This window comes from Schistocerca gregaria, chromosome 8 (assembly GCF_023897955.1).
Source record: "Schistocerca gregaria isolate iqSchGreg1 chromosome 8, iqSchGreg1.2, whole genome shotgun sequence".
NCBI lineage: Eukaryota > Metazoa > Arthropoda > Insecta > Orthoptera > Acrididae > Schistocerca > Schistocerca gregaria.
In genome coordinates, this window is record NC_064927.1 from 280,776,277 (window position 1) to 280,803,465 (window position 27,189).

The following is a 27,189-nucleotide window of genomic DNA, read 5'->3' on the forward strand; positions in this document are numbered from 1 at the left end:
CCTGTATTGTAAGGAGATTTCCGTTGCCTGAGTTTCGCCATAAACAGTAAGATATGTTACATCATTTATTCGCTTAGGTTCAATGCTAGCAAAATACGAATGAATCAAATAAAACAACTACAGTCGTAAGTATATTTAAGTTTAGAAAGGCTAATATTTGTATAAAATGTAATCAGCATATTAAATTACTGAAACTGCCTGGAAACTCAATAAGCAACAACAGTGTGACAGTGAAGCTTCTCCTTGCGCACAGAAAAAGCAAGAAATTCCCTGCATAGAGGATGGTGGGGAGATTAGCTGTCGCTGATGGACGATTATGCTCGGTCTGATTCCTATGAAACCTTAGAAAAGTCATGACAAAAATCTTACCTTCAACAGCCCAGTGTACAAATGATGAGTTTCTAATATCGGAGAGAAATGGCTTTTAAGTCCAGCGGACTAGGAAGGTCTGTATTTAATGAAGCTCAGAAACTGAAGAGAACTAGCTGAATTCAGAGCGTGAAAGAGAGACCGAGGATGCACAGTCAGCAGCAAAAGGACGCAGTATCAACATGTGATTAAGTTCGAATGGGGCAGAATTTCTGTCTTTGGGATGTGAGTTGCTCGTACCATGAAGTTTCGACTCAAACATGGATGTATTGGCACTTCCGTGAAGCGCGTGGTGGATAGTTGTACGTAACGCCTCGACTTTCACTGTTCACATAACACAAACGCCTCAAATTGTAGCGGTGAATGACAGGCTTCAGTCATCCTTCCGTAATGGCAGCATGCGTGTTATAAGCTGATAGCAGTCTGTCAGCTTTCACTGTTGAGCAACATACCAGACAAAGGCAACAAAAAAAAAAAAAAATGGTTCAAATGGCTCTGAGCACTATGAGACTTAACATCTATGGTCATCAGCCCCCTAGAACTTAGAACTGCATAAACCTAACTAACATAAGGACATCACACAACACCCAGTCATCACGAGACAAAGGCAAAAATGTGGCTACTTGGACACCCATTGGAAACAAGATGCGGTTATGGATCCGAAATTTTGGGAGTAAACAACAACGCGTGCATCTTGGGATCTCAGAAACTTATTCAGGCATATCAGTATGCAACGCTCACTGCCAAACATGTTAGGTACCTATAAAGAAAGAAAGAATTGGAAGGAAGTTTCAGGTGTTGAAATTTTATTTCATTTTATTTCAGTGATCACAAAAGGAGTTTGCATGAATCAACGGTAGCTCTAGTCCCTTGTCATTAGACGTTGCAGCCCCTTGCAGCTGGATGCGTTAGGTTGAGTGTCATCCAGCCATTTTATCGTCTCACAACCGGCCCACAAATTTTGTGAATGACCCTCTGCATGCTGGTGCTGACGTCCGAGCTGGTTCAACTCATGTTCTATACAGGATAACACTGTGTAGGTATTTCGTAGACCACGTTCTGTGTGGTCAAGCGTTATCCTGTCAAAATTGATACCAGGCTAATGGCGATGCTTTGACGTGACCCTGTGCTCTAATGTCACTGCACAAGCTGTTGTAGCCGGCCGCTTTGACGGAGCGGTTCTAGGCGCTTCAGTCCGGAACCGAGCTGCTGCTACAGTCCTAGGTTCGAATCCTGCCTCGGGCATGGATGTGTGTGATGGCCCTAGGTTTAAGTGGTTCTAAGTCTAGGGGACTGATGACCTCAGATGTTAAGTCCTGTAGTGCTTAGAGCCATTTGAACACGCTGTTGTACTAACTCAGCTCGAAGGACGACATGCGTGATGCGCCCAGTCATTGGTTGTATTCGGGACGGTAGGTTTACCTGAAAGGACGCAAGTTGACGAACTTAAATGTAAGATGAGGAGTTTTCATCTTAATAATTTTGCTTGTTGACCACTATGTGCATATTGTCCAAGTGGTTTCATTTAGAGATTGCTGGTTCGTATGTTAGAATGCTTCTGTTTAATGATTAACGAATGGACAGCCACATGACGAGAGCTTAACTCTCGAAATGAGTTGCTGTGTGTTTTTGTTTTAATGTGGTTTCATGCTGATAAATATAACGATTGATTTACCAAATTCTACATTTAATCCATACGTTGCTTCATATTAACATATGGTATAAAGTTTATTTCAGTTGCACGTATACTTATGAACGCTACAGTTTTCACAAACGTTAGCCTAGGTTTGCTCCCAGTTGAAGTATGAGCCACATAGACGCCTGCCTCCCTGTACCTATTATCATATCTTAGTAGTAGCACGTGCACAGAAAGCAGACTATACTAAAGATGTTATAGTTTATAAGAAATTCGAAATTATTATCACTTTTTCCGCTGCTTATCGTGTTTAAAGAAAGCATAATTCTTGCGAAAAACCAATAACTTCAGATCGATTTATAAAAATAAGGCAGTAAGGTTTTTGAAATTCTTATATTAAGCGTCTCTTGAACCATAAAGGTCAAAAAAATTAATCCTTGACTACAACAAATAAAGTCAAGTACTGCACAGTGCTACGGCTTTATCAATCTAAAGTCAGTGTAAGAGTGTACCGATATTGTTCGCGTATTTTATAAAGAGTACGAAAATCAAGATTTTTGCTTCACCCAGGCATATATGTATCATCTGCAGATGTCTTCTACTCGTTATTAGATTCAGGTTTCTCCTTCAATATTAATAATTTAATATATTATCTACCCGTCAGTTAAAAAGAAAGATCCTTTTTGGCTTATAAATCTTTTGTTGTCAGTCAAAGGTTACCCTCAGTTTAAGATAGACTGTGCTAGGAATTTGATTTAGCAACAATCCAGCGGTCAGAAATAACGCTCTACATCTAGTTTCTGCCGGATTATTTTCTTTAGTAATCAGCGAGGAATTTTTTTTTTTAACAATAAAATTCTTCACTTTTACATAATGGTTTGCAGCATGCATCTGACTGGTTAATTATGTTTGCCATATCAGTGTAATTACTCCGACCAACACATTCAGTATAGATTCTGCGTTCGGTTAAATAATTACTATGTTTTTCCATAAAGACTTTACAGAGAGCAGCAAAATAGGATTTCAGTTTATTCTCTGTGATAATAAAATTTCAAATATACTTTGGGATAAATGGAAAACGAATTTACTCAACAGAAGGTGCGACATGGTCGTAAATTGAACAATGACCCGAAGATAGAATAAATTTCCTTTACTACACGTCTGTGGTCATAAATTGTTTGTCGTCAGACTACCAGTTTCGGTCTATAATGACCGTTTTCAGACCTGTTTTATAAAAAAACATTTACTAGAGCCAAAGTGGCATCGACAAATGGTAAAGACAAAATCAGTCCCAGCATCGTCAAATATATGTAAATAATATCATATATAAGAGTCGACTTGCTGCTGACAATAGCGTTATCCTGTTGGAAAATACTTCATAGAATGCTGTTAATGAATGGCAGCGCAACAGGTCGAACCACCAGACTGACATACTAATTTACAGTCAGGGTGCAATGGATAACCACGATAGTGCACCCGCTGTCAAACGAAATCGCATCTCAGACCACAGCTTCAGGTGTAATTACAACAAGTCTAGCACTCAGACAGGTTGGTTCCAGGCCCTCAAGTGACCTCCTTCTAACCATCACTGGCACCGAGGCAGAACCAGCTTTCACCAGAAAACACAACAAGCATCTGTCCTCCAATGAGCTCTAACTCGACACGACTGAAGTTGCAAATGGTGGTGGTTTGGGGTCAGTGGAATGTACACTACAGGGCATCTGGCTCGGAGTTGTCATTGAAGTAAACTACATGTTACAGATATTTCTGTCAATGTGATGTCAACTGCTACTCAGACTGCTGCAGCAGATGCAGTACAATGCGCCAGAGCCATACTAGAACACTATGGTCTGCCCTGTCGGTAGTGCCATGTGGCAATCCCGTGCCTGCTCTTCTTGCGATGGTACATTCCTGTGACCACTGCCGCCAACAATAATGGATAATGGCTACATAACAGAAAAGTCTTTCTGCAGTATCGTAGAAAGCATGCCCAGCTTCTCGCAGCCATTTTACACGACCTCATACAAACTAACTGAGGTGTTGATAACAGCGTTTTTGTCTCCTTAAAGGCATTCTTGATTTACATCAAATCACCATGTCCAATCTCAAAGGTAATAAAGCATCCACATACTGCCGCTGCTAGCACCACTCGTAGACAACTTGTCCGAAATCGGAATAGACATCATCTTTCATGCACTCCTGGAAATGGAAAAAAGAACACATTGACACCGGTGTGTCAGACCCACCATACTTGCTCCGGACACTGCGAGAGGGTTGTACAAGCAATGATCACACGCACGGCACAGCGAACACACCAGGAACCGCGGTGTTGGCCGTCGAATGGCGCTAGCTGCGCAGCATTTGTGCTCCGCCGCCGTCAGTGCCAGCCAGTTTGCCGTGGCATACGGAGCTCCATCGCAGTCTTTAACACTGGTAGCATGCCGCGACAGCGTGGACGTGAACCGTATGTGCAGTTGACGGACTTTGAGCGAGGGCGTATAGTGGGCATGAGGGAGGCCGGGTGGACGTACCGCCGAATTTGCTCAACACGTGGGGCGTGAGGTCCCCACAGTACATCGATGTTGTCGCCAGTGATCGGCGGAAGGTGCACGTGCCCGTCGACCTGGGACCGGACCGCAGCGACGGGGTATCGGCGAGGACCATTCGCAACCGTCTCCATGAAGCTGGGTTACGGTCCCGCACACCGTTAGGCCGTCTTCCGCTCACGCCCCAACATCGTGCAGCCCGCCTCCAGTGGTGTCGCGACAGGCGTGAATGGAGGGACGAATGGAGACGTGTCGTATTCAGCGATGAGAGTCACTTCTGCCTTGGTGCCAATGATGGTCGTATGCGTGTTTGGCGCCGTGCAGGTGAGCGCCACAATCAGGACTGCATACGACCGAGGCACACAGGGCCAACACCCGGCATCATGGTGTGGGGAGCGATCTCCTACACTGGCCGTACACCTCTGGTGATCGTCGAGAGGACACTGAATAGTGCACGGTACATCCAAACCGTCATCGAACCCATCGTTCTACCATTCCTAGACCGGCAAGGGAACTTGCTGTTCCAACAGGACAATGCACGTCCGCATGTATCCCGTGCCACCCAACGTGCTCTAGAAGGTGTAAGTCAACTACCATGGTCAGCAAGATCTCCGGATCTGTCCCCCATTGAGCATGTTTGGGACTGGATGAAGCGTCGTCTCACGCGGTCTGCACATCCAGCACGAACGCTGGTCCAACTGAGGCGCCAGGTGGAAATGGCATGGCAAGCCATTCCACAGGACTATATCCAGCATCTCTACGATCGTCTCCATGGGAGAATAGCAGCCTGCATTGCTGCGAAAGGTGGATATACACTGTACTAGTGCCGACATTGTGCATGGTCTGTTGCCTGTGTCTATGTGCCTGTGGTTCTGTCAGTGTGATCATGTGATGTATCTGACCCCAGGAATGTGTCAATAAAGTTTCCCCTTCCTGGGACAATGAATTCACGGTGTTCTTATTTCAATTGCCAGGAGTGTATGTAGAAAAGCGCCTACCATCTTTCGTTTATGCAGCGCAACTCCTTTTTGGTGTTGCTCTTTTTTCCGTTCAGAATTAATGGAGTATTCATATACACTGACCAATAGACCAAGCGGTATAAGGCATGGATGTATACTGAAACACCCATATTAGTATACAGTGCAGCTCCATGGGCGGAAATGCAGGCACTGACTGTGGCATGCAACTCGGTTGCAAAGTCGGCATACCTATGTAAGATTTCAGGGTGGACGTCTCGCACCAACACTTATCGCCCCATCATGTCTCACACGTGCTCCATTGGGGACTAGTCCGACACTCATTGTGGCCATGGAAGCTGCTGCTCGTTGAGTTTCATGGGAAGTGTGGGGACGAGCATTATCCTGTTGGAACAGCGTATCACTTCCACGTTGCAAGTACGTCAGCAGAACCAGTCGAACAACATACTGCACGTATCGAGTGCTGGTCGCCGTTTCCTCCACAAATATCAAAGGTGAACGAGGGCTGTATTTTATCGCATTCTAGACTGTAACACCTGGTTGGGATCAGTATGTCATGAACGAATGCACTGTTTTAGACAGCGCTCACCAAGTCTTCATCGCACAGGCGACGGACTATGAGTTGCACGCAGGCAAAGTTTTCTTTCACTGCTGAAGGCAACGGCCTCCACCAGTCGTGCCGTGCACGTCATTGATGTGCCTGTAGTCCCAATGCTAGTAACTGGTTTGCAATAGTTCGTGAGGACGCTTATAGCATCACATTTGCTCTTGTCTGTGCTGACACTGCTGTCCTGTTAACACGAAGGTCTTTGCAGGCGTCTGTGCTGCGTCAACGTCGAATTATTCTTCTTCGAGAGAGGATGCACACATATTCCACTATTGCCTGCATTGCTGCACAACAGACGTAGCACATCCTACTTCCGTGTAATTCTCCAAAACGACCATCCCGCCATTCAAGAGGCTACAGTGTGATCCCTCTTAAATTCGCTAAGTTGGCTGTAGGCAGCACGAATGCATTTCCGTGGCATGGTGCCTGCTTGCTCTACGTGTCTGCACCTGCATCACATTGAGTTTTATGACAATGGGTATTCTCTCTTAAAGGGTAGACATAGATAGCGCTCTGGTAGCTATGCCACTACACTATGAGCTCCCAGATGATGCTGAAAGCATTATCAATGCATCCCCCAGGTGGCGTATTCTACCAGTGGGTCAAAACTGACATTCTCTTTCAAAGGATTCTAATTTTTTTCCGACAGTGATCACTGTTCTCACAGTTTAAACAACAAAATTTGTCAGTGATACGCGACCAACAAGTAATCAGTACATAAGGTAGGGTGACACATTATACTCGCTTGGGCCCGTCGTCCCTAAGAGCGCTGTGTGTGTGTGAACAGGTGGGGTGCACGCCCCTGCACAAGGCGGCCTACACGGGCTCCCGCTGCTGCCTCTCGCTGCTGCTGCAGAGGGGCGGCAATCTGGCGGCGCAGACGGCGGCCGGCTTCACCGTCGTCGACGTCATCTTCTCCTACGTGCCGCGGCCACTCAACTTCCTCACGAGGGTCCTCGATTCTGGGGTCAGCTCCAACTCAGCCTCCGTCAACGACAGGGACTTCAGGGTGAGAACGTAAATACGTAGCCTCACGTAACTGGTGGACATTTCATTAAAATCTTATGTATAAGGTAATGAAAAGGAAAAGGAAATTAAGAAGGTGTTAAAAGAACCGGACGCTATCTGGGAGGAATCTCCAATGAAGACAAATCTGAAGAATACCAAGGCAATGGTTTTTACAAGGGAATCGAGGAAGACAAAATGAAAATACACTCATCTAAAAAAGTTTTGTATCACCCCAGTACCCAGAACTCATGAAGATAGACGCTGAGTGTAGATATTGTATCACAGACACAGTCCCTTTCACTATTCAGAGATGTCACTAAACCCACCCAAAGATGTAAACAACCGTGCATGAGCAACGCCATTTAGACGGAGGGGATCCGACAGCCGATCAGTCCCAGTCATTCCACCAGGGAGGAGGTACACGGTTCGTGTTGTCTGTAGTTCAACCATGCCTAGACGGTCAATACCGCTGTTCGATCGCGTTCGTATTGGTTCTGCTAGGAAAGGCTCTCAACAAGGGAAGTGTTCAGGCGTCTCGGAGTGAACAATAGCGATGTTGTTCAGACATGGAGGAGATACATAGAAACAGAAACTGTTGATAACATGCCTCGCTCAGACCACCGAAGGCTACTACGGCAGTGGATAATCACTATCTGTGGATTATGGCTCGGAGGAACCCTGACAGTAACACCACCATGTTGAATAACGCCTTCCATGCAGCCAGAGGACGTCGTGTTAAGACTCAGACTGTGCAGAATAGGCTGCATGAAGCGCAACTTCACTCCCGGCGTCCATGGCGAGGTCCATCTTTGCAACCATGACACCATGCAGCCCTGTACAGATGGGCCCAACAACATGCCGAATGGACCACTCAGAATTGGCATCACGTTCTCTTCATCGACCAATGTTGCATATGCCTTCAACCAGACAATTGTCGGAGACGCGTTTGGAGGCAACCTTGTCAGGCTGAACGCCTTAGACACACTGTCCAGCGAGTGCAGCAAGGTGGAGGTTCCCTGCTGTTTTGAGGTGGCATTATGTAGGGCCGACATACATCGTTGGTGGTCATGGAATGCGCTGTAACGGCTGTACGAAACGTGAATGCCATCCTCTGACCAATAGTGCAATCATATCGGCAGCATATTGGCGAGGCATTCGTCTTCATGGACGACTATTCGCACCCCCATCGTACACATCTTGTGAATGACTTCCTTCAGGATAACGGCATCGCTCAACTAGAGTAGCCAGCACCTTCTCCAGACGTGAACCCTATTGAACATGCCTGGGATAGATTGAAAAGGACTATTTATGAACGACGTGACCCACCAACCACTCTGAGGGATCTACGCCGAATCGCCGTTGAGGAGTGAGGCAATCTGGACCAACAGTGCTTTGATTAAGTTGTGGATAGTATGTCACGACGAATACAAGCATGCATCAATGCAGGAGGAAGTGCTACTAGGTATTACAGATAACGGTCTGTATGGAAATATTAACCACCACCTCTGAAGGTCTCGCTGTATGGTGGTACAACATGCAATGTGTGGTTTTCATTAGCAACAAAAAGGGCGGAAATGATGTTTATGTTGATCTCTATTCCAATTTTCTGTACAGGTACTGGAACTCTTGGAACCGACGCGATGCAAAACTTTTTTGGATGTGTGTATAGGATGATGATTACTTCAGGTACCAGTAATATAAAACGTAATCTAGAAATAAAACTTGGGATAGCAACGGCAAATGAAATGTTTTTAGGAAGAGGAGCATTTTTCTATGTCCATTAAATAAATAATTAAGGAAAAGATTATTGAAATGTTTGTATGAAGTATTATCCTGTTTGGGGCTGAAATTTGGACATTGCAACGTTTTAGATGTGAATTTAGATAGGAATGGAAGGTGTAAAATCGGCAGACAGAATAAGGAATGAGGATATTTTACACAGGTTGAATGAGAAAAGCCAAATACTAGAAACAGTTAAGAGAAGGAAAAGAAATAAGCTAGTATACTGGAGGAGAAGAGACTGCGTGGAAGAGGGTGTACTAAAAGGAATTATTACTGGGAAGAGGACTAGAAGAAGAGGAAGATACCAGCTAACTGACGATATCAACAGAAATGTATATGCAACTGCGAAAATAATCGGCAGAACATGACATCAGATTCCCACTGTACACGCTGAGCCCCAGTTTTTATTGTATGTTTGCTTTAATGTGTTTTATGTCTTTAACTAGCAGTGTATTTCCAAACGTTACGATTGTTATGTAACGAATGTACGGGAAAAATGAGAGGAATATTTTAACGACAAATGGTGCAAGAACTGATGATAAAAACAAATTTTTGTTCACAGTGTTACTTACATTGAATAAAGATGTAAAGGAAAGTTAAGAGATAATATTAACGAAGAGGTCGAAGGACCCTTAATTAAAACTGATCATTTTAGATCTTTTTAATCTTCTGTCATCTGTTTTGTGTTCTCGTACGAGCTGCACGTTAAGTAGGGCTAGTCTGAATAATTCAGAATAAAATTTGTACATTTTACTGGAAAATACGTCGAGAAAGTTGAAACATTGTCTGGAAAGTTAATTAAAACCAGTATGCTGTTATCAGTCAGCGACGGAAGAAGAGAAAGCGCAACTAAAAGGTTCGATCTTCTTCCACCGGGATTGCGCACGGTATAAAATCGTCATATAGATAACAGTAAAAGCTAAAATCTCCAGGGAAAAGGAAAACTTTGAAAAAGTAACCTTAATTGGACACCAGATAGAATAGCAGCTATGCAAGTGTGAAAATACAACAAGGAGTGTTAAATCCAACTGCACAGACTCTTATAAAATATACATTTTTTATTTCCTTATGATATTAATATTCCCTGTGAGGAAAGCCGTTTCTTTCGTTCTACACGTAATATTAAAATAGTACAAAGTTTTTAACATATAAAATCGTTTAGTGTGCCATGTTGTTTTTACTGTGCTATATTGTGTTGGCTCCATGTTACGAAATGTTGATTTCTGTTGTACTTATTCTGTTAGCTACATGTTGCGGAATGTTGATTTCTGTTGCATTTTTTCAGATGGTGGTATAGTCTTTTCATACCTAACATATTCTCTTTTTCCTACTTTCACAGCATAATTCTGTTTGTTAAGTAATACTGACAGGTTTCAGATGGATTATATAATGTTAAGACAGGGATGTAGGACCAGGTTTTAAAGTGTAAGACATTTCCAGGGGTAGATGTGGACTCTGATCACAATCTATGGTTTATGAACTGTAGATTAAAGCTGAAGAAACTGCAAAAACCTGGGAATTTAAGGAGATGGGACCTGGATAAACTGACTAAACCAGAGGTTGTACAGAGTTTCAGGGAGAGCATAAGGGAACAATTGACAGGAATGGGGGAAAGAAATACAATAGAAGAAGAATGGGTAGCTTTGAGGGATGAAGTAATGAAGGCAGCAGAGGATCAAGTAGGTAAAAAGACGAGGGCTAGCAGAAATCCTTGGATAATAGAAGAAATATTGAATTTAATTGATGAAAGGAGAAAATATAAAAATGCTGTAAATGAAGTAGGCAAAAAGGAATACTAACGTCTCAAAAATGAGATCGACAGTAAGTGCAAAATGGCTAAGAAGGGATGGACAGAGGACAAATGTAAGGATGTAGAGGCTTATCTCACTAGGGGTAAGATAGATACTGCCTACAGGAAAATTAAGGAAACCTTTGGAGATAAGAGAACCACTTGCATGAATATCAAGAGCTCAGATGGAAACCCAGTTCTAAGCAAAGAAGGGAAAGCAGAAAGGTGGAAGGAGTATATAGAGGGTCTATACAAGGGCGATGTACTTGAGGACAATATTATGGAAATGGAAGAGGATGTAGATGGAGATGAAATGGGAGATACGATACTGCCTGAAGAGTTTGACAGAGCACTGAAAGACCTGAGTCGAAACAAGGCTCCGGCAGTACACAACATTCCATTAGAACTACTGACCGCCTTGGGAGAGGCAGTCCTGACAAAACTCTACCATCTGGTGAGCAAGATGTATGAGACAGGCGAAATACCCTCAGACTTAAAGAAGTATATAATAATTCCAATCCAGATGGCAGTTATACGAGTTGAGGGACATGAAAGGGAAGCAGTGGCTGGGAAGGGAGTGTGACAGGGTTGTAGCCTTTCCCCAATGTTATTCAATCTTATATTGAGCAAGCAGTAAAGGAAACAAAAGAAAAATTCGGTGTAGTTATTAAAACCCATGGAGAAGAAATAAAAACTTCGAGGTTTGCCGATGACATTGTAAAACAGCAAAAGGACTTGGAAGAGCAGTCGAACGGAATGGATTGTGTCTTGAAAGGAGGATATAAGATGAACATCAACAAAAGCAAAACGAGAATAATGGAATGTAGTCGAATTAAGTCGGGTGATGCTCAGAGAATTAGATTAGGAAAGGAGACACTTCAAGTAGTAAAGGAGTTTTGGTATTTTTGGGGAGCAAAATAACTGATAATGGTCGAAGTAGAGAGGATATAAAATGCAGACTGGCAATGGAAAGGAAAGCGTTACTGAAGAAGAGAAATTTGTTAACGTCGAGTATAGATTTAAGTGTCAGGAAGTCGTTTCTGAAAGTATTTGTATGGAGTTTAGCCATATATGGAAGTGAAACATGGACAATAAATAGTTTGGACAAGAAGAGAATAAAAGCTTTCGAAATACGGTGCTACAGAAGAATGCTGAAGATTAGATGGATAGATCACATAACTAATGAGGAGGTATTGAATAGGATTGGGGAGAAGAGAAGTTTGTGGTACAACTTGACCAGAAGAAGGGATCGGTTGGTAGGACATGTTCTGAGGCATCAAGAGATCAAAAATTTAGCATTGGAGGCCAGCGTGGAGGGTAAAATTTGTAGAGGGAGACCAAGAGATGAATACACTATGCAGATTCAGAATGATGTAGATTGCAGCAGGTACTGGGAGATGAAGAAGCTTGCACAGGATAAAGTAGCATGGAGAGCTGCATCAAACCAGTCTCAGGCCCCGAAGACCACAACAACAACAACAACAACAACAACAACAAGTAATTTATCTTAGTCACGAATTTAGTACTCGGATTACCTTGCTAAGCTGTTTCCAAAGCCTGGTCATTGAGATATGTAGGTCTTTCCATGTGTTGTGTATTTTCATATCGATCTGGAAAGTAGATTTGTCTCCAATTTCGTTGAGTTTTTCAATGGAGTGAATCACCTCCTGTCTGTTGGAAAAACAACTGTAGATGAGTTTACGATTGCCAAACAATGAAAATGAATTTTGATGTCACATATTATTCGTTTGGCTTCTTTAACATAGTTACTAATTATATTTCCCATCCGTATGATTATTAGTATCATGTTGTTGTTGTGGTCTTGAGTTCGAAGACTGGTTTGATGCAGCTCTTCATGCTACTGTATTCTGTGCTTGTAACTACTGCAACCTGCATCCTTCTGAATCTGTTTAGTGTATTCATCTCTAGGTCTCTAAACTAAACTAAACTCCTCCCAAACAGGCCATGAAGGCCCAACGGTACCGACCGTGTCATCCTTGGCTCACAGGCGTCACTGGATGCGGATATGGAGGGGCATGTGGTCAGCACACCGCTCTCCCGGCCGTATGTCAGTTTACGACACCGGAGCCACTACTTCCCAATCAAGTAGCTCCCCAGTTTGCTTCACAAAGACTGAGTGCACCCAGCTTGCGAACAGCGCTCGGCAGACTGGATGGTCACCCACCCAAATGCTAGCCCAGCCCGACAGTTCTTAACGTCGGTGATCTGACGGGAACCGGTGTTACCACTGCGACAAGGTCGTTGGCATCTTTAGGTCTCCCTCTGCGATTTTTACCATCCACGCGTCCCTCCAATGCTAAGTAGGTGTTCCCTTAATACATCAGAACGTGCCCTACCAACCGATCCGTTCTTCTAGTCAAGTTGCACCACAAATTCCTCTTCTCCCCAATTTTGTTCAGGACCTCCTCGTTAGTTACGTGATCTACTCATACAATTTTCAGCATTCTTCTGTAGCACCACATTTCAAAAGCTACTAATCTTTCCTTGCCTAAACTGTTTACCGTCCACATTTTACTTCCATTCATGTCTACCACTCCAAACATACTGTTACAAATACCACTTTTATTCGGCTACATCACGATGCTACAAACAGAAAGTACAGCGAAAACCTACACAACACAAAGATGGTACCGCATAAAATGCGGGAATTCTATTTTGCGGCAAAACTGATTTCCGTAATGGAACAGTTTCCTATTAGTACCGAGGTTTGTAAAGTGAACTGTAGGGAAAACACTCTTCCTGTTCCTCCAGTCAATTTGTATAATGAGTAATGGGAAAAGTACGTATTTACTGAGCTAATCAGCTAGTGGGAAGGTAATGTGATTTACCCATTGCTCTAGGCAGTTCTTACGGCGGATTTTGGACGGATACATTTACCTTCTGTGTTAGTGAATTGGTAGGAAGGCATGTGTGATTGTATATTGATGTACCACATCAGTCACTTCGTAGAGTGCCTGGTGAGAGAGTGCATCTACCTGCTGGGTAAATCAGTTTCTTGATGAATAGTCAGGGAATAAGCGTATATGCTGCTGAATCTACCTGTCTGTCCCTCTGTCCGTAAATGGACAGTAAGGGGATAAATGTATTTTATCCATAACGGATGTTGGTGAACTCCGTGACTGTTCCGTTGTATGGTGTAGAGTAATAATCGTTATCAGTCACTACTGGTAGCGGTTATTATTCTACACTCTACTAAGAGAATACTTCTTCCTGCTGCATTAATCAGTACAGCAGTGAATTTAGCCATTGATTAGTCAGTTTCGACGGTGAATACTAAGATTGTGACTGTTCTGAACATAGCGTGGATTTTGGGGTAGTGTGCCCACCCACCGTACTGGCCATGTTATTGGATGGATAGCGACAGAGTGAATATAGATTATGCGTATCAGACTTTTTTGGTGGGTAATGTGAGAATGTACCTGTTTTATGCATTAACCAGTTTTCAGTGCAGGTTATAGGACAATCATAAATGTTCCCTCTACCTCCCTCTTTATCTAAATACGAGGGGATGTGCGGGGTTTATTTGTTAGTCTGTCATTTGTCAGCTGAGCTGAATGTATCTAGAATTCTGACTGCACAGAACACACACACTCATACAGACCATACCATTTAGTGCTGAGAAAATTATAAAGTTTGAAGTAGCTTGTTATGTCAACTCTTGAATTTATAGTTCACTAACCAGTTATGCCAGTCAAAAGATTTGACCTTGAAAGTAGCTTTTGAGTATGAACTTGACTTTTAAGTGATAGCAGTCATTGCTATGAATCTCAAATAATTACACTGAATGTTAGACAAAATTATGAACTGATAGAATGATGCAATTACGAGCTTTAGTTCTGAGTAAAATAATTATTCAACTGCATTCTTCGTCGATATAGCTTTAATTCTAGATTTCTCACAAAACACAAACAGTTTTCATGTACTTGATAAAATTCACACACATTTTACGTTGATATTAGGAAGATGCTGCATCCCCTGAAATTCTTTAATGCGACACACACAGAAATAGATTCTACACCGTGCAGGTAGATCACGGGTTCACCTGGGTGCGATGGTGAATCGTCACATATAAAGTCGGAGTTCGCGGAGCGGAGTGAATGCGATTTGCAAGTTAAACTGTGCACTGCTGACAAGAGGAATGTTACGAGCATGTAGAAATTGCAGATTCTTTCACACAGCCGAATTATATGCAGCCCTAGTTTATAGAACAGCAGTCACTCATAATAAGGGTTCTTTGTAAGTCAAAAATTAATTTTGAAGACGCACCTTGATTTCATACGTGTATTGATTAATCTTCTTACAGTACTCCCCATACATCTGAAATCATACTTTCATTTCCATTTAACTTTGTACATGAATTTTTTCGAAAGTACCTAAGATGGCGCACGCGATTTAACAAGACAGTCTCCAGTGTAGAACACATCTATCTTCATGTACAATTAAAGACAGAGTCACTCCTTCTTTAGTCTTATTACACCCAGCGGTTACCTAAAAACTAATAATAATGGAAAAGTCAGCGACAGTATTGCACCGTTCGGTGTCTGCATATCAGTATGTCATTTTTGGCGCTTGCGATTACACTTTCGCGTTCAACTGATCTGGCGCGCGTTAGATAAAAAGTACGAAATGCGCTACCAAGCGCCGAAAGATCGCACCTCAGCATAGCGTTATTTGAGCTTATTATGAGTTTACACATGAAATAAAACTAGATTGCACACTACTAATTTCACCAGTCAGTTAACAGTCTGGACAGTACGGAATACGAGAATACGTACTCTTCCTTGCCGCACTAATAAGATTCTCATTTAATAGTGGTAACATGCGTCTTATTGCGACACTAATCATTCATATCGTGGTGACTGAAAAAAGTGTATTTACCCACCGAATAGGACATTTTTCAGGGTGAATATTGAAGATATGTGTATGCTTAACTTACGCAATGACTGGTGGAATAGTACGAAGACCGACCGAACGCTAGCGCACGCACACACATGCATTCGAGACAGAAAGTGTGACATTGGACTCGCATTCGGGAGGGCGTAGGTTCAATCCCGCGTCCGGCCATCCTGATTTAGGTTTTCCGTGATTTCCCTAAATCGCTCCTGGAAAATGCCGGGATGGGTCCTTTGAAAGGGCACGGCCGACTTCCTTCCCCATCCTTCCCTAATCCGATGAGACCAATGACCTCGCTGTCTGGCCTCCTTCCCCAAAAAACGCAACCCAATCCAGAAAGTGTGACAGATCGTGTGTGTGTGTGTGTGTGTGTGATTAGAATGGACAGGGACTGCGATTGCTGTGTTCGGATGAGGGCTGACTTGGCATCCCTTCGCTCACAGCTGCAAGCGGCACTGACTTCGGTCGCGCAGCTTGAGGCTGTTGCCAATGGGCACCACTGTGGGGAGCCGGACTTGGGTATCACGGGGATGTCAACCTCGTCCCGTCTGTCCCCATATCGGTCTGCCGCTGTGGTTGCCCTGGTTGCTGCCCGCAGTGGGGCTGAGCCCTCGCCTGTGGTTGATTGGGAGGTCGTTCCAAGGCGTGGCAGGCAGCGAAAGGCGTCCCCGGAGGCTGATCAGAAAGCCTCCCCAGTGCGTCTGACAAACCGGTTTCAGGCACTGTCTCTGGCTGAGCCAGATGCAGCTGCCTGCCCTGTTTCAGAGGATCATTCTCAGCCTTCAAGGTCCGGGCAATCACAGAGGGTGGGCTTACTGGTAGTTGGGAGCTCCAATGTTAGGCGCGTAATGGGGCCCCTTAGGGATACGGCGGCTAAGGAGGGGAAGAAATCCAGTGTGCACTCCGTGTGCATTCCGGGAGGAGTCATTCCTGATGTGGAAAGGGTGCTTCCGGATGCCATGAAGAGCACAGGGTGCAGCCAGCTGCAGGTGGTGGCACATGTCGGCACTAATGACGTGTGTCGCTTTGAATCTGAGGAAATTCTCTCTGGATTCCAGCGGCTATCTGTTTTGGTGAAGGCTGCCGGTCTTGCTTACGAGTTGAAGGCAGAGGTCACCATCTGCAGCATCGTTGACAGAACCGACTGCGGACCTTTGGTGCAGAGCCGGGTGGAAGGTCTGAATCAGAGGCTCAGACGGTTTTGCGACCGTGTTGGCTGCAGATTCCGTGACTTGCGCCATAGGGTGGTGGGGTTTCGGGATCCGCTGAATAGGTCAGGAGTTCACTACACTCAGCTGGCGACTACACGGGTAGTGGAGACTGTGTGGCGTGGACTGGGCAGTTTTTTAGGTTAGAAGGCCTCGGGAAAGTACGGGGTAGGCTGCAATGACAAAGGGTACATGGCAATTACAGGACATGCTTGGATCAAGGAACAGTCGGAATTATAGTTGTAAATTGTTGTAGTTGCGCTGGAAAAGTCCCTGAGCTTCAAGCGCTAATAGAAAGCACAGAAGCTGATATCGTTATAGGTACAGAAAGCTGGCTAAAGCCTGAAATAAGTTCTGCAGAAATTTTTACGAAGTCTCAGTCGGTGTTCAGGAAAGATAGATTAGGCAGAATTGGTGGTGGAGTGTTTGTGTCTGTCAGTTGTGGTTTATCTTGTAGTGAAATCGAAGTAGATACTCCGTGCGAATTGGTATGGGTGGAGGTTATACTTAACAGCCGAATTAAGTTAATAATTGGCTTCTTCCACCGACCCCCAGACTCCCATGATACAGTTGCGGAACAGTTCAGAGAAAGTTTGAGTCTCGTAACAAATAAATACACCACTCATACGGTTATAGTTGGTGGGGACTTCAACCTACCCTCGGTATGTTGGCAAAAATACGTGTTCAAAACCGGTGGTAGGCAGAAAACGTCTTCCGAGATTGTCCTAAATGCTTTCTCCGAAAATTATTTCGAGCAGTTAGTCCACGAACCCACGCGAATTGTAAATGGTTGCGAAAACACACTTGACCTCTTAGCCACAAACAATCCAGAGCTGATAGAGAGCATCATGACTGATACAGGGATTAGTGATCACAAGGTCGTTGTAGCTAGGCTCAATACCATTTCTTCCAAATCCATCAGAAACAAACGCAAAATAATTTTATTTAAAAAAGTGGATAAAGTGTCACTAGAAGCCTTCCTAAAAGACAATTTCCATTCCTTCCGAACTGACTATGCGAATGTAGACGAGATGTGGCTCAAATTCAAAGATATAGTAGCAACAGCAATTGAGATATTCATACCTCATAAATTGGTAAGAGATGGAACGGATCCCCCGTGGTACACAAAAAAGGTCCGAACGCTGTTGCAGAGGCAACGGAAAAAGCATGCGAAGTTCAGAAGAACGCGAAATCCCGAAGATGGGCTAAAATTTACAGACGCGCGAAATTTGGCACGTACTTCGATGCGAGATGCCTTTAATAGGTTCCACAACGAAACATTGTCTCGAAATTTGGTAGAAAATCCGAAGAAATTCTGGTCGTATGTAAAGTACACAAGCGGCAAGACGCAGTCAATACCTTCGCTGCACAGTGCCGATGGTACTGTTACCGACGACTGTGCCGCTAAAGCGGAGTTATTGAACGCAGTTTTCCAAAATTCCTTCACCAGGGAAGACGAATGGAATATTCCAGAATTTGAAACACGAACATCTGCTAGCATGAGTTTCTTAGAAGTAGATACCTTAGGGGTTGCGAAGCAACTCAAATCGCTTGATACGGGCAAGTCTTCAGGTCCAGATTGTATACCGATTACGTTCCTTTCAGACTTCGCTGATACTATAGCTCCCTACTTAGCACTCATATACAACCGCTCGCTCACCGATAGATCTGTACCTACAGATTGGAAAATTGCGCAGGTCGCACCACTGTTCAAGAAGGGTAGTAGGAGTAATCCATTTAACTACAGACCTATATCATTGACATCGGTTTGCAGTAGGGTTTTGGAGCATATACTGTATTCAAACATTATGAATCACTTCGAAGGGAACGATCTATTGACACGTAATCAGCATAGCTTCAAAAAACATCACTCTTGTGCAACGCAGCTAGCTCTTTATTCGCACGAAGTAATGGCCGCTATCGACAGGGGATCTCAAGTTGATTCCGTATTTCTAGATTTCCGGAAAGCTTTTGACACCGTTCCTCACAAGCGACTTCTAATCAAGCTGCGGAGCTATGGGGTATCGTCTCAGTTGTGCGACTGGATTCGTGATTTCCTGTCAGGAAGGTCGCAGTTCGTAGTAATAGACGGCAAATCATCGAGTAAAACTGAAGTGATATCAGGTGTTCCCCAGGGAAGCGTCCTGGGACCTCTGCTGTTCCTGATCTATATAAATGACCTGGGTGACAATCTGAGCAGTTCTCTTAGATTGCTCGCAGATGATGCTGTAATTTACCGTCTAGTAAGGTCATCCGAAGACCAGTATCAGTTGCAAAGCGATTTAGAAAAGATTGCTGTATGGTGTGTCAGGTGGCAGTTGACGCTAAATAACGAAAAGTGTGAGATGATCCACATGAGTTCCAAAAGAAATCCGTTGGAATTCAATTACTCGATAAATAGTACAATTCTCAAGGCTGTCAATTCAACTAAGTACCTGGGTGTTAAAATTACGAACAACTTCAGTTGGAAGGACCACATAGATAATATTGTGGGGAAGGCGAGCCAAAGGTTGCGTTTCATTGGCAGGACACTTAGAAGATGCAACAAGTCCACTAAAGAGCTTACACTACACTCGTTCGTCCTCTGTTAGAATATTGCTGCGCGGTGTAGGATCCTTACCAGGTGGGATTGACGGAGGACATCGAAAGGGTGCAAAAAAGGGCAGCTCGTTTTGTATTATCACGTTATAGAGGGGAGAGTGTGGCAGATATAATAAACGAGTTGGGATGGAAGTCATTACAGCATAGACGTTTTTCGTCGCGGCGAGACCTTTTTACGAAATTTCAGTCACCAACTTTCTCTTCCGAATGCGAAAATATTTTGTTGATCCCAACCTACATAGGTAGCAATGATCATGAAAATAAAATAAGAGAAATCAGAGCTCGAACAGAAAGGTTTAGGTGTTCGTGTTTCCCGCTCGCTGTTCGGGAGTGAAATAGTAGAGAGATAGTATGATTGTGGTTCGATGAACCATCTGCCAAGCACTTAAATGTGAATTGCAGAGTAGTCATGTAGATGTAGATGTAGATGTGTGAGAGAGAGGGGGAGGGGGAATATCAGCTGTCCTGCTTTTCCCATTCCACACAAAACACCTGCATCCTCCTGGTGGTGTGCCTAGATCCGCGTGGACTTCTCGGTGCTGATGCCGGAGGCTGCGGAGCTGCAGATGGACGTAACGAGCGCGGTCATGTCCGGCTCCAGCGACCTACACCAGATGACGCTGTTCCAGCACCCGCTGCTGGAGCTGTTTGTGCGCTCCAAGTGGCGCCGTCTGCGCCTCTTCTTCGTCGCCATCGTCGCGCTGCAGGTGTGCCTCGTCGTCTCGCTCTCCTGGTTCATCGTCCTCCGCAGGGAGACCTTTGCCTCTCGGGTGAGTCTTCGCAGCTCCCAGGTTCCCTGGATCGTACAGAAAGTAGTGCCGAAATTCTGCTGACTTTAAACTTACAAGAAAGGACATGGTTTCAGAATGAAATTTTCACCCTACAACTGTATGCACGCTCATATGAAACTTCTTGCCAGATTAAAACTGTGTACCGGATCGAATCTCGAGTTCGGGACCTATGCCTTTAGCGGGCCATTTTTCTTCCAAAAAATGTTTGTGAAATCTTATGGGACTTAACTGCTAAGGTCATCAGTCCCTAAGCTTACACACTACTTAACGTAAATTATCATAAGAACAAACACACACACCCATGCCCGAGGGACGACTCGAACCTCCGCCAGGACCAACAGCACTGTCCAAGACTGCAGTGACTTTGACCGCTCGGCTAATCCCGCGCGGCAATTGTTCTCCTGAATGAGTTACCCAAGCACGACTCACGACCAGTCTTCACAGCTTTGCTTCCACCGGTACCTCGTCTGCTACCTTCCAGACTTCCCAGGAGTTGTCCTGTGAAACTCAGGGCTAGCACATTTGCCATCCAGGATAGCTCAGCGGGTATAGCACCCGCTCACTTAAGGCAAAGGTCGCGAGTTCGATTCTAAAACTGTACACTACGCAATGATTTTTTACTTTATTGTGGTCCACAGTAACCCAACAGTGTCCAAATAATTACTTTTTTGCCATTGGACTTTAATTTTGATAATTATGTCCACTATTTCAGTTTCGGACTGGGAGTCATTTTCAAGTGCCATACATCATCCCTCAGCACATGCCAAACATGTTACGCGTAAATCTGCGTGTCCGACGTCCAGCAGTAAGTTCCGTTCGTATTTCTTTCCGTAGCAGCGCTACAGCGGGAGTTCGGTGCATGCGCAGCAGTTGCTTTTAGCCGAAGGGAAGACGATGACAGTATTTTGAGTTTTTCTGGATATTTTATATGATGTATAGCGCTAGCTTCGGGTGGTAAAATTGAATAAAAGTCCCTTAGCTTGTGAGACTACAGCTACAATTCGTTTTCTGAATGCGAAGACCACCAAATTCGACATTCGTCGACTGACTTGCGAAGTTTCCTGAGAAAATGCGATAAGTGATTCAATGGCAGGATGATGGGCTCTACATTGCAATAAGGACTTGAAGTGCACTATAGTTAACCAAATGGGCGTCCAATCTTGATTAATGAAGAACTGATTTCTGCAGTCGAGGAACTCGTAAATGAAAATCATAAGTTTACATATCAGATTTTTCTAAGAAATTCCTGGCAAATTTTAAAACCACCTCTTCATGGAATTTTTACTGAAAAACCGAATTTTCGAAAACTGTGCGTTCGTTGAGTGCCAAAAAATCTTATAGAGCAACACAAAAATAACGATTGTATAGGGCTCTTCACTTTTTGACTCTCTAGAAAAAAAGATGATGATTTTCTGAGGAAGGTAATGATATCGTCTTCTATGAAACCACTCAGTGGGAATGACATTGAACGGAATGGGCCACCAGCATCGGAAAAGAAGGCCTCAGCGCGCTTTGTGTGACAGCAAAGAGTGGGCCACGCTTAGGAAGTTGCTGCGCAGCACATTGCTATCTTTCTCAAACGATTTTGTAGAATCTGTTTGGTAAAACAACTTGATTTCTGCGTTACTTGTAGCTTTATGTTTCAGCTTGATAGTGAAGTGCCCATAATTTCGTTAATGGTCACAGTTCAAAAATGGCTCTGAGCACTATGGGAATTAACATCTGAGGTCATCAATGTCCTAGGACTTAGAAGTACTTAATCCTAACTAACCTAAGGACATCACACACATCCATGCCCGAGGCAGGATTCGAACCTGCGACCGTAGCAGTTGCGCGGTTCCGGACTGAAGCACCTAGAACCGCTCGGCCACCGCGGCCGGCATCATCACAGTTGTTATGATATTTCCGTATATGTAATAAATCTGAAAATCTTACAATGAACAGTATAAATTACTATGAATTTGCGTTTGGTGAATAGTAGCCCAAATTTTGTGTATGAAATGTAGCTAACTTTTGAATTTTTTCTAGGCTTTGCTTGGATCAATATCTGTCCCGTTTCCTGAAATTGGACTTACGTAGCTCGCTCACATCCTATCCGACCTACGCGTGAATGAAATATTCATAACATCCTCATATTTCGTAAACCATTTGAGGTATCGAAACGAGATTTTGAATCATGATAGGGTGCAAAGAGGATAGTATTTTCCCTTATGGTTAACATAACGCTACAGTTTTCATTTTACTTTTTTCAAGCCAGCGCTGTAAATTTTTAGGAGTCATCGACAGTTAGTTAAAAGAGAAGTTACTAGTAAGAAGAACATGAAATTTCTCTCTTATGTCACTGTAAACTGACACAATGTAACTTAGCAAAATATGTCTTTCAACATTTCCGTTCTCTTTGGCGGATAGCGTACCATCTTTCTTTTCCTATCTTTGTACAGAGTGAGGGAGGGGTTCTGCAAGCCGTCAAGCGTGTTCACTGCTTCTGAGTTACGAAAGAGTTTTATTAGATCAGTTCTAGTCTGCAGCAGAAATATAGAATTGTTCTATTAGAAATAATAAATGTGATTCCTGTTTATCTGGGATTAAATAGGTTACGAAAACATGGTAGTCATTACTTTATGAAATGTGTGAAACAGCTCATTAAAGCTTAGATATGAGGGACATTTAATAAGTAAAGCAACACTTTTTTCTGAAAACTCATTCGATTCATTCAGAATTTCAATACATCATATTACTCTCCTCTCTTTTGGCTACAAAACCCTGTTTTTCAACCCATTCTCCGTTCAGTGCGATGGCCTTATACCACCTTACTGGAAGGGCCTGTATGTCCCTATGATACCACTCAAATGCTCGACGTCGGAGCAAACGTCTCGCTGCATGAATAATCTCCCCATCATCCACATACTGCTTCCTGCAGGATACATCCTTCATTTTGCCAAACAGATGAAAGCTCTTCATGATCTTCTGTTAGCCAGTGAGGAACCCAGCAGACTCTCACCTTGAGTGCACCAGCTGGTGGATGATTGTATCAGCGCTACCGACAGAGATGTCCAGATGAGCAGTGAGGTACTTGTCTGTGATCTGATGATCACCACGAATGAGAGTGTCTGAATGTTACAGCACAGCAGGACACACAGCTCTTTGCGGCCGGCTGGAATGCGGGAGACTGAGCAGGTTCGTGTGACGTTGTTGCAATGATGACAGACTCCTCGCCCCGTGGTTCGCTATACTTTTGTTCACTGCCAAGTCTCCACAGACATTCTGTAAGCACCTATGAATCTCTACGAGGCTCTGGTTTTCCACCAAAAGACAGTTCTCTGGCTGGAACGTACCGCCGTTACAGATGCCATTTAGAAGTCTATGCATTCCGCTACAACCTGTCGGAACCTCATGAAACTATAGCGTCTAAGCAGGAGTATTCCGTGATGTCCTACAACTATGTCCGTGGAACATGGAGCTCAGAGAAAGCAGGAAAGGTGTGGACGGGGCTTAACCAGTTACCGTTGGTTGCACAGAAAAAACATACACTTTTTATTTTTAAAAACCAAACTATCAACAATCTTTTTTTAAGATTTTACTACACTGGTGGCTGAAAGCGTTATTAGAAGAATTGCAAATTATTGTAGGCTGAAGGCAATAAGCAATGTTACACACGATCAACGGCTGAAGGCCTGATTAAGAAGGTTCAAAATTATTTGTCGGCTGAAGGCCAGAAGCGATTTCAAAAACACACAACGGCTGAAGACCTGAAATTAGCAATAAGGTGGACAATTACACATTAAAATACCAAAAACTCTTTTAACAATCTTAATAACTGTAACAAGTTATAGTGACACCTGAAGGCCTTATCAAGACAGAATTGTAACTATTTGTCGGCTGAAAGCCACAGGCAATGTTACAAACAATTAACGGCTGAAGATCAGCACCAATTTCAGAATACACAATGGCTGAAGGCCTGAATTACTAGTGAGGAAAGCAGTTACACATTAACAAGTATTAAGTATTTTCTTCTTAACAATCAAAACGGTAACAAGCTGTAGTAACAGCTGAAGGCCTTATTAAGAAAAAATTGCAAATTGTTGGTCGGCTGAAGGCCACAAACAATGTTACACACCACCAACGGCTGAAGGAAAGATTAAGAAGGACGAAAATTACTCGTGGGCTGAAGGCCACAAGCAATTTTAGAATACACAAAGCCTGAAGACCTGAATTACAAATAAATTGGACAATTACACCCTAAAAATACTAAAACCCTCTCTAATAATTTTAATAACTCGTAACAAGCTATAGCGACGGCTGAAGGTCTCACTAAAACAGAATTGAAAATTATTTGTCGGCTGAAGGTCACAAGAAATGTTACAAACAATTAACGACTGAAGGCCGGAATTACAAGTGCGGAAGGCAATAACATGTTGAAACATTATAGTAAATTTTAACAATAATGACAACTTGTCCAAATGAGACGGAGTGATCCACAGACAGTGCTGTCTGGATCGATCTGAGGAAGGTGACTGCAGCTGTGTAAGCGGTGAGACAGGCAGGCAAGAGTTGTACTCACGTAACATGGTGGCCAACTCACTCCAGGGGTAGCTTAAGCGCCGACCTACCGACTAACCATAAATGTGGTGGTCCCTCGCTGCTGCGACCCAACCGAACTGATCCGTTCGTTTCCCCTCACTAAATCCAGTACGCAGACAGCATTAAAATAAGTGCTCATTCAAAACCACAAAATACACACGGATACGGGAAAACAATGCCACCAACCACTCACAATACTACAACCATTCCAGTGTGAAGCAACACGGACGAATTATAAGTCGACACAAACACAGAGAAGACAGAATCGGTGGGAAGACCAAAAGCACGTCGTCCGATGCGATGACCGACCCAACGACCAACCAACGGTCGTCCCCACCCACGGGAAAGGTCCCAGTATAATCGTCGACTGACAACTTATTACCACGAGGTCACTTCGACGGGCGGACAAGCACACACAAATGAAAGTTGCGCTACTCGAATGAAAGTTGCGCTACTCGAATATCAAAGTCCTTTCAACCAAAACTCGTTGAATCCGGTCCTTGGCGTGGTCGTGCACTCTCGCGAACACATCTTTCCGTCGGACAGTGCATGTGTGTCGCCAGCGATCGGGCGAGTAGTGGCTGCCCGGACCTCACTGCTGCTCTGTCCCAACTCCCCCTTCCCTTGATACACGACGACCCGGAAATACTAGAGGCAGCTCCAAAGATGGTTCAAATGGCTCTGAGCACTATGAGACTAAACTGCTGTGGTCATCAGTCCCCTAGAACTTAGAACTACTTAAACCTAACTAACCTAAGGACATCACACACATCCATGCCCGAGGCAGGATTCGAACCTGCGACCGTAGCAGTCGCACGGTTCCGGACTGCGCGCCGAGAACCGCGAGACCACCGCGGCCGGCGCAGCTCCAAAGATGGTACCACAGTGCGCACTGTCGATAAGCGCTGCTGCTGCTGCCACTCACGGGCATTCAAGGCGAGCACACGTAGTGGCGCCAGTGAACACTCTGAGAAAACGAGACGTCGCTATCGCTATTACAAGATGCCATGATATGAACGGCATCAACGCGAGCCGCACACGGCTCAGTCCGCATTTTTCAGCCGATACTGGACGAGTAAAAATGTGATGGATTGTTTACTGGAACGCCCCTCTTAGATTATAAGTACACATAATTTATCTTTAACGCATCAAAAGATAATTAAGGTAAAGTTGTTCAAAAATGTTCAAATGTGTGTGAAATCTTATGGAACTTAATTGTTAAGGTCATTAGGCCCTAAGCTTACACACTACTTAACCTAAATTATCCTAAGGACAAACACCCACAGCCGTGCCCGAGGGAGGACTCGAACCTCCGCCGGGACCAGCCACACAGTCCAAGACTGCAGCGCCCCTGACCGCTCGGCCAACCCCGCGCGGCGCTAAAGTTGTTCACCACTTCGCTTTTAATGGGGATACGAACGAAAAGATGTTACGCTATTTGCTGCGAATTTTACATTTCTCATATGAAGAACAGTAAGAAAATAAATTGGTAAATTTCATCCTCAGCTGTTCACTATCAAATACACGATCGGTTACTCGATTCCGCAAAAACTGCAACAGAATTGGTAATTTATTTGTGCCTGAAACGTTAAGCTTTTCTCGTTTGAAGAAGCATCATCAATTATGTGTCATGACAGCATTTCTATTGCTGATAAGTTTTTGCGAAACACAGTATATTTACCACAAATTCACCTTGCAATAGCTGTTGCAACGGAATCCTGAAACAGAATGTCTAATGTAACATGCCGCTTGTGACCAGAGAGTCGAATAGCTTATCAGAAATTCTCATTGTGTCGGTCTACAGTAACATAAGAGAGAGGAAATTTTGATGTTTTCCATACTAGTAAATTCTCTTTTCACTTGTTGTCGATGACTCTGTACTGGTTTGAAAAAAAAAGTAAATAAATTAAAAAAGACTGTGGCTTCTTCTATATCTCCGTAGATAAACTTCTGTAAGTTAAGCATATGGAAAAATACTCTCGTCTATGCGTACTATCATTTGCCAAAATATCGTTTCGATACCTCAAAAAATCTACGAGATATGAAGGATGTTATGAATATTTCATTCCAGCATGCGTGCGATCGGAAGTAAATTTGCTACATAAAATCCATGTTCTCAAGGCTGGAAGCAGATACTGATCTCCTTCCAAGTTAAAACAAAAATGTTAGCTAGATCTCACACACAGCAACTTGTGGTCTAACATGCACAAAATGCAAATTCATAGCGACTAACCTTATCGAATTTATTACATGTGAAATATCACAGTGCCTCGCCAGACGCAACCCGGTCTGCATGACGTCACGCTGAGCACTCCGTGGCCTTCCTTTTAGGAGGTAATAGACCGAGGAACCATTAAAAACTAGACCCAAGCAGATCTTG

The 27,189-nt window shown here is 43.8% G+C and overlaps 1 protein-coding gene across 1 annotated transcript in view; it reads left to right on the top strand.

Annotated features, from left to right (window-relative positions):
• LOC126285315 (transient receptor potential channel pyrexia-like) overlaps nt 1-27,189 on the top strand; it is a 252,608-nt gene that overhangs the window by 129,104 nt on the left and 96,315 nt on the right. The window contains exons 8-9 of the mRNA XM_049984615.1: nt 6,923-7,144; nt 19,956-20,207. Coding sequence (XP_049840572.1) covers nt 6,923-7,144; nt 19,956-20,207 — 474 coding nt within the window. The remainder of the gene's footprint in view (nt 1-6,922; nt 7,145-19,955; nt 20,208-27,189) is intronic.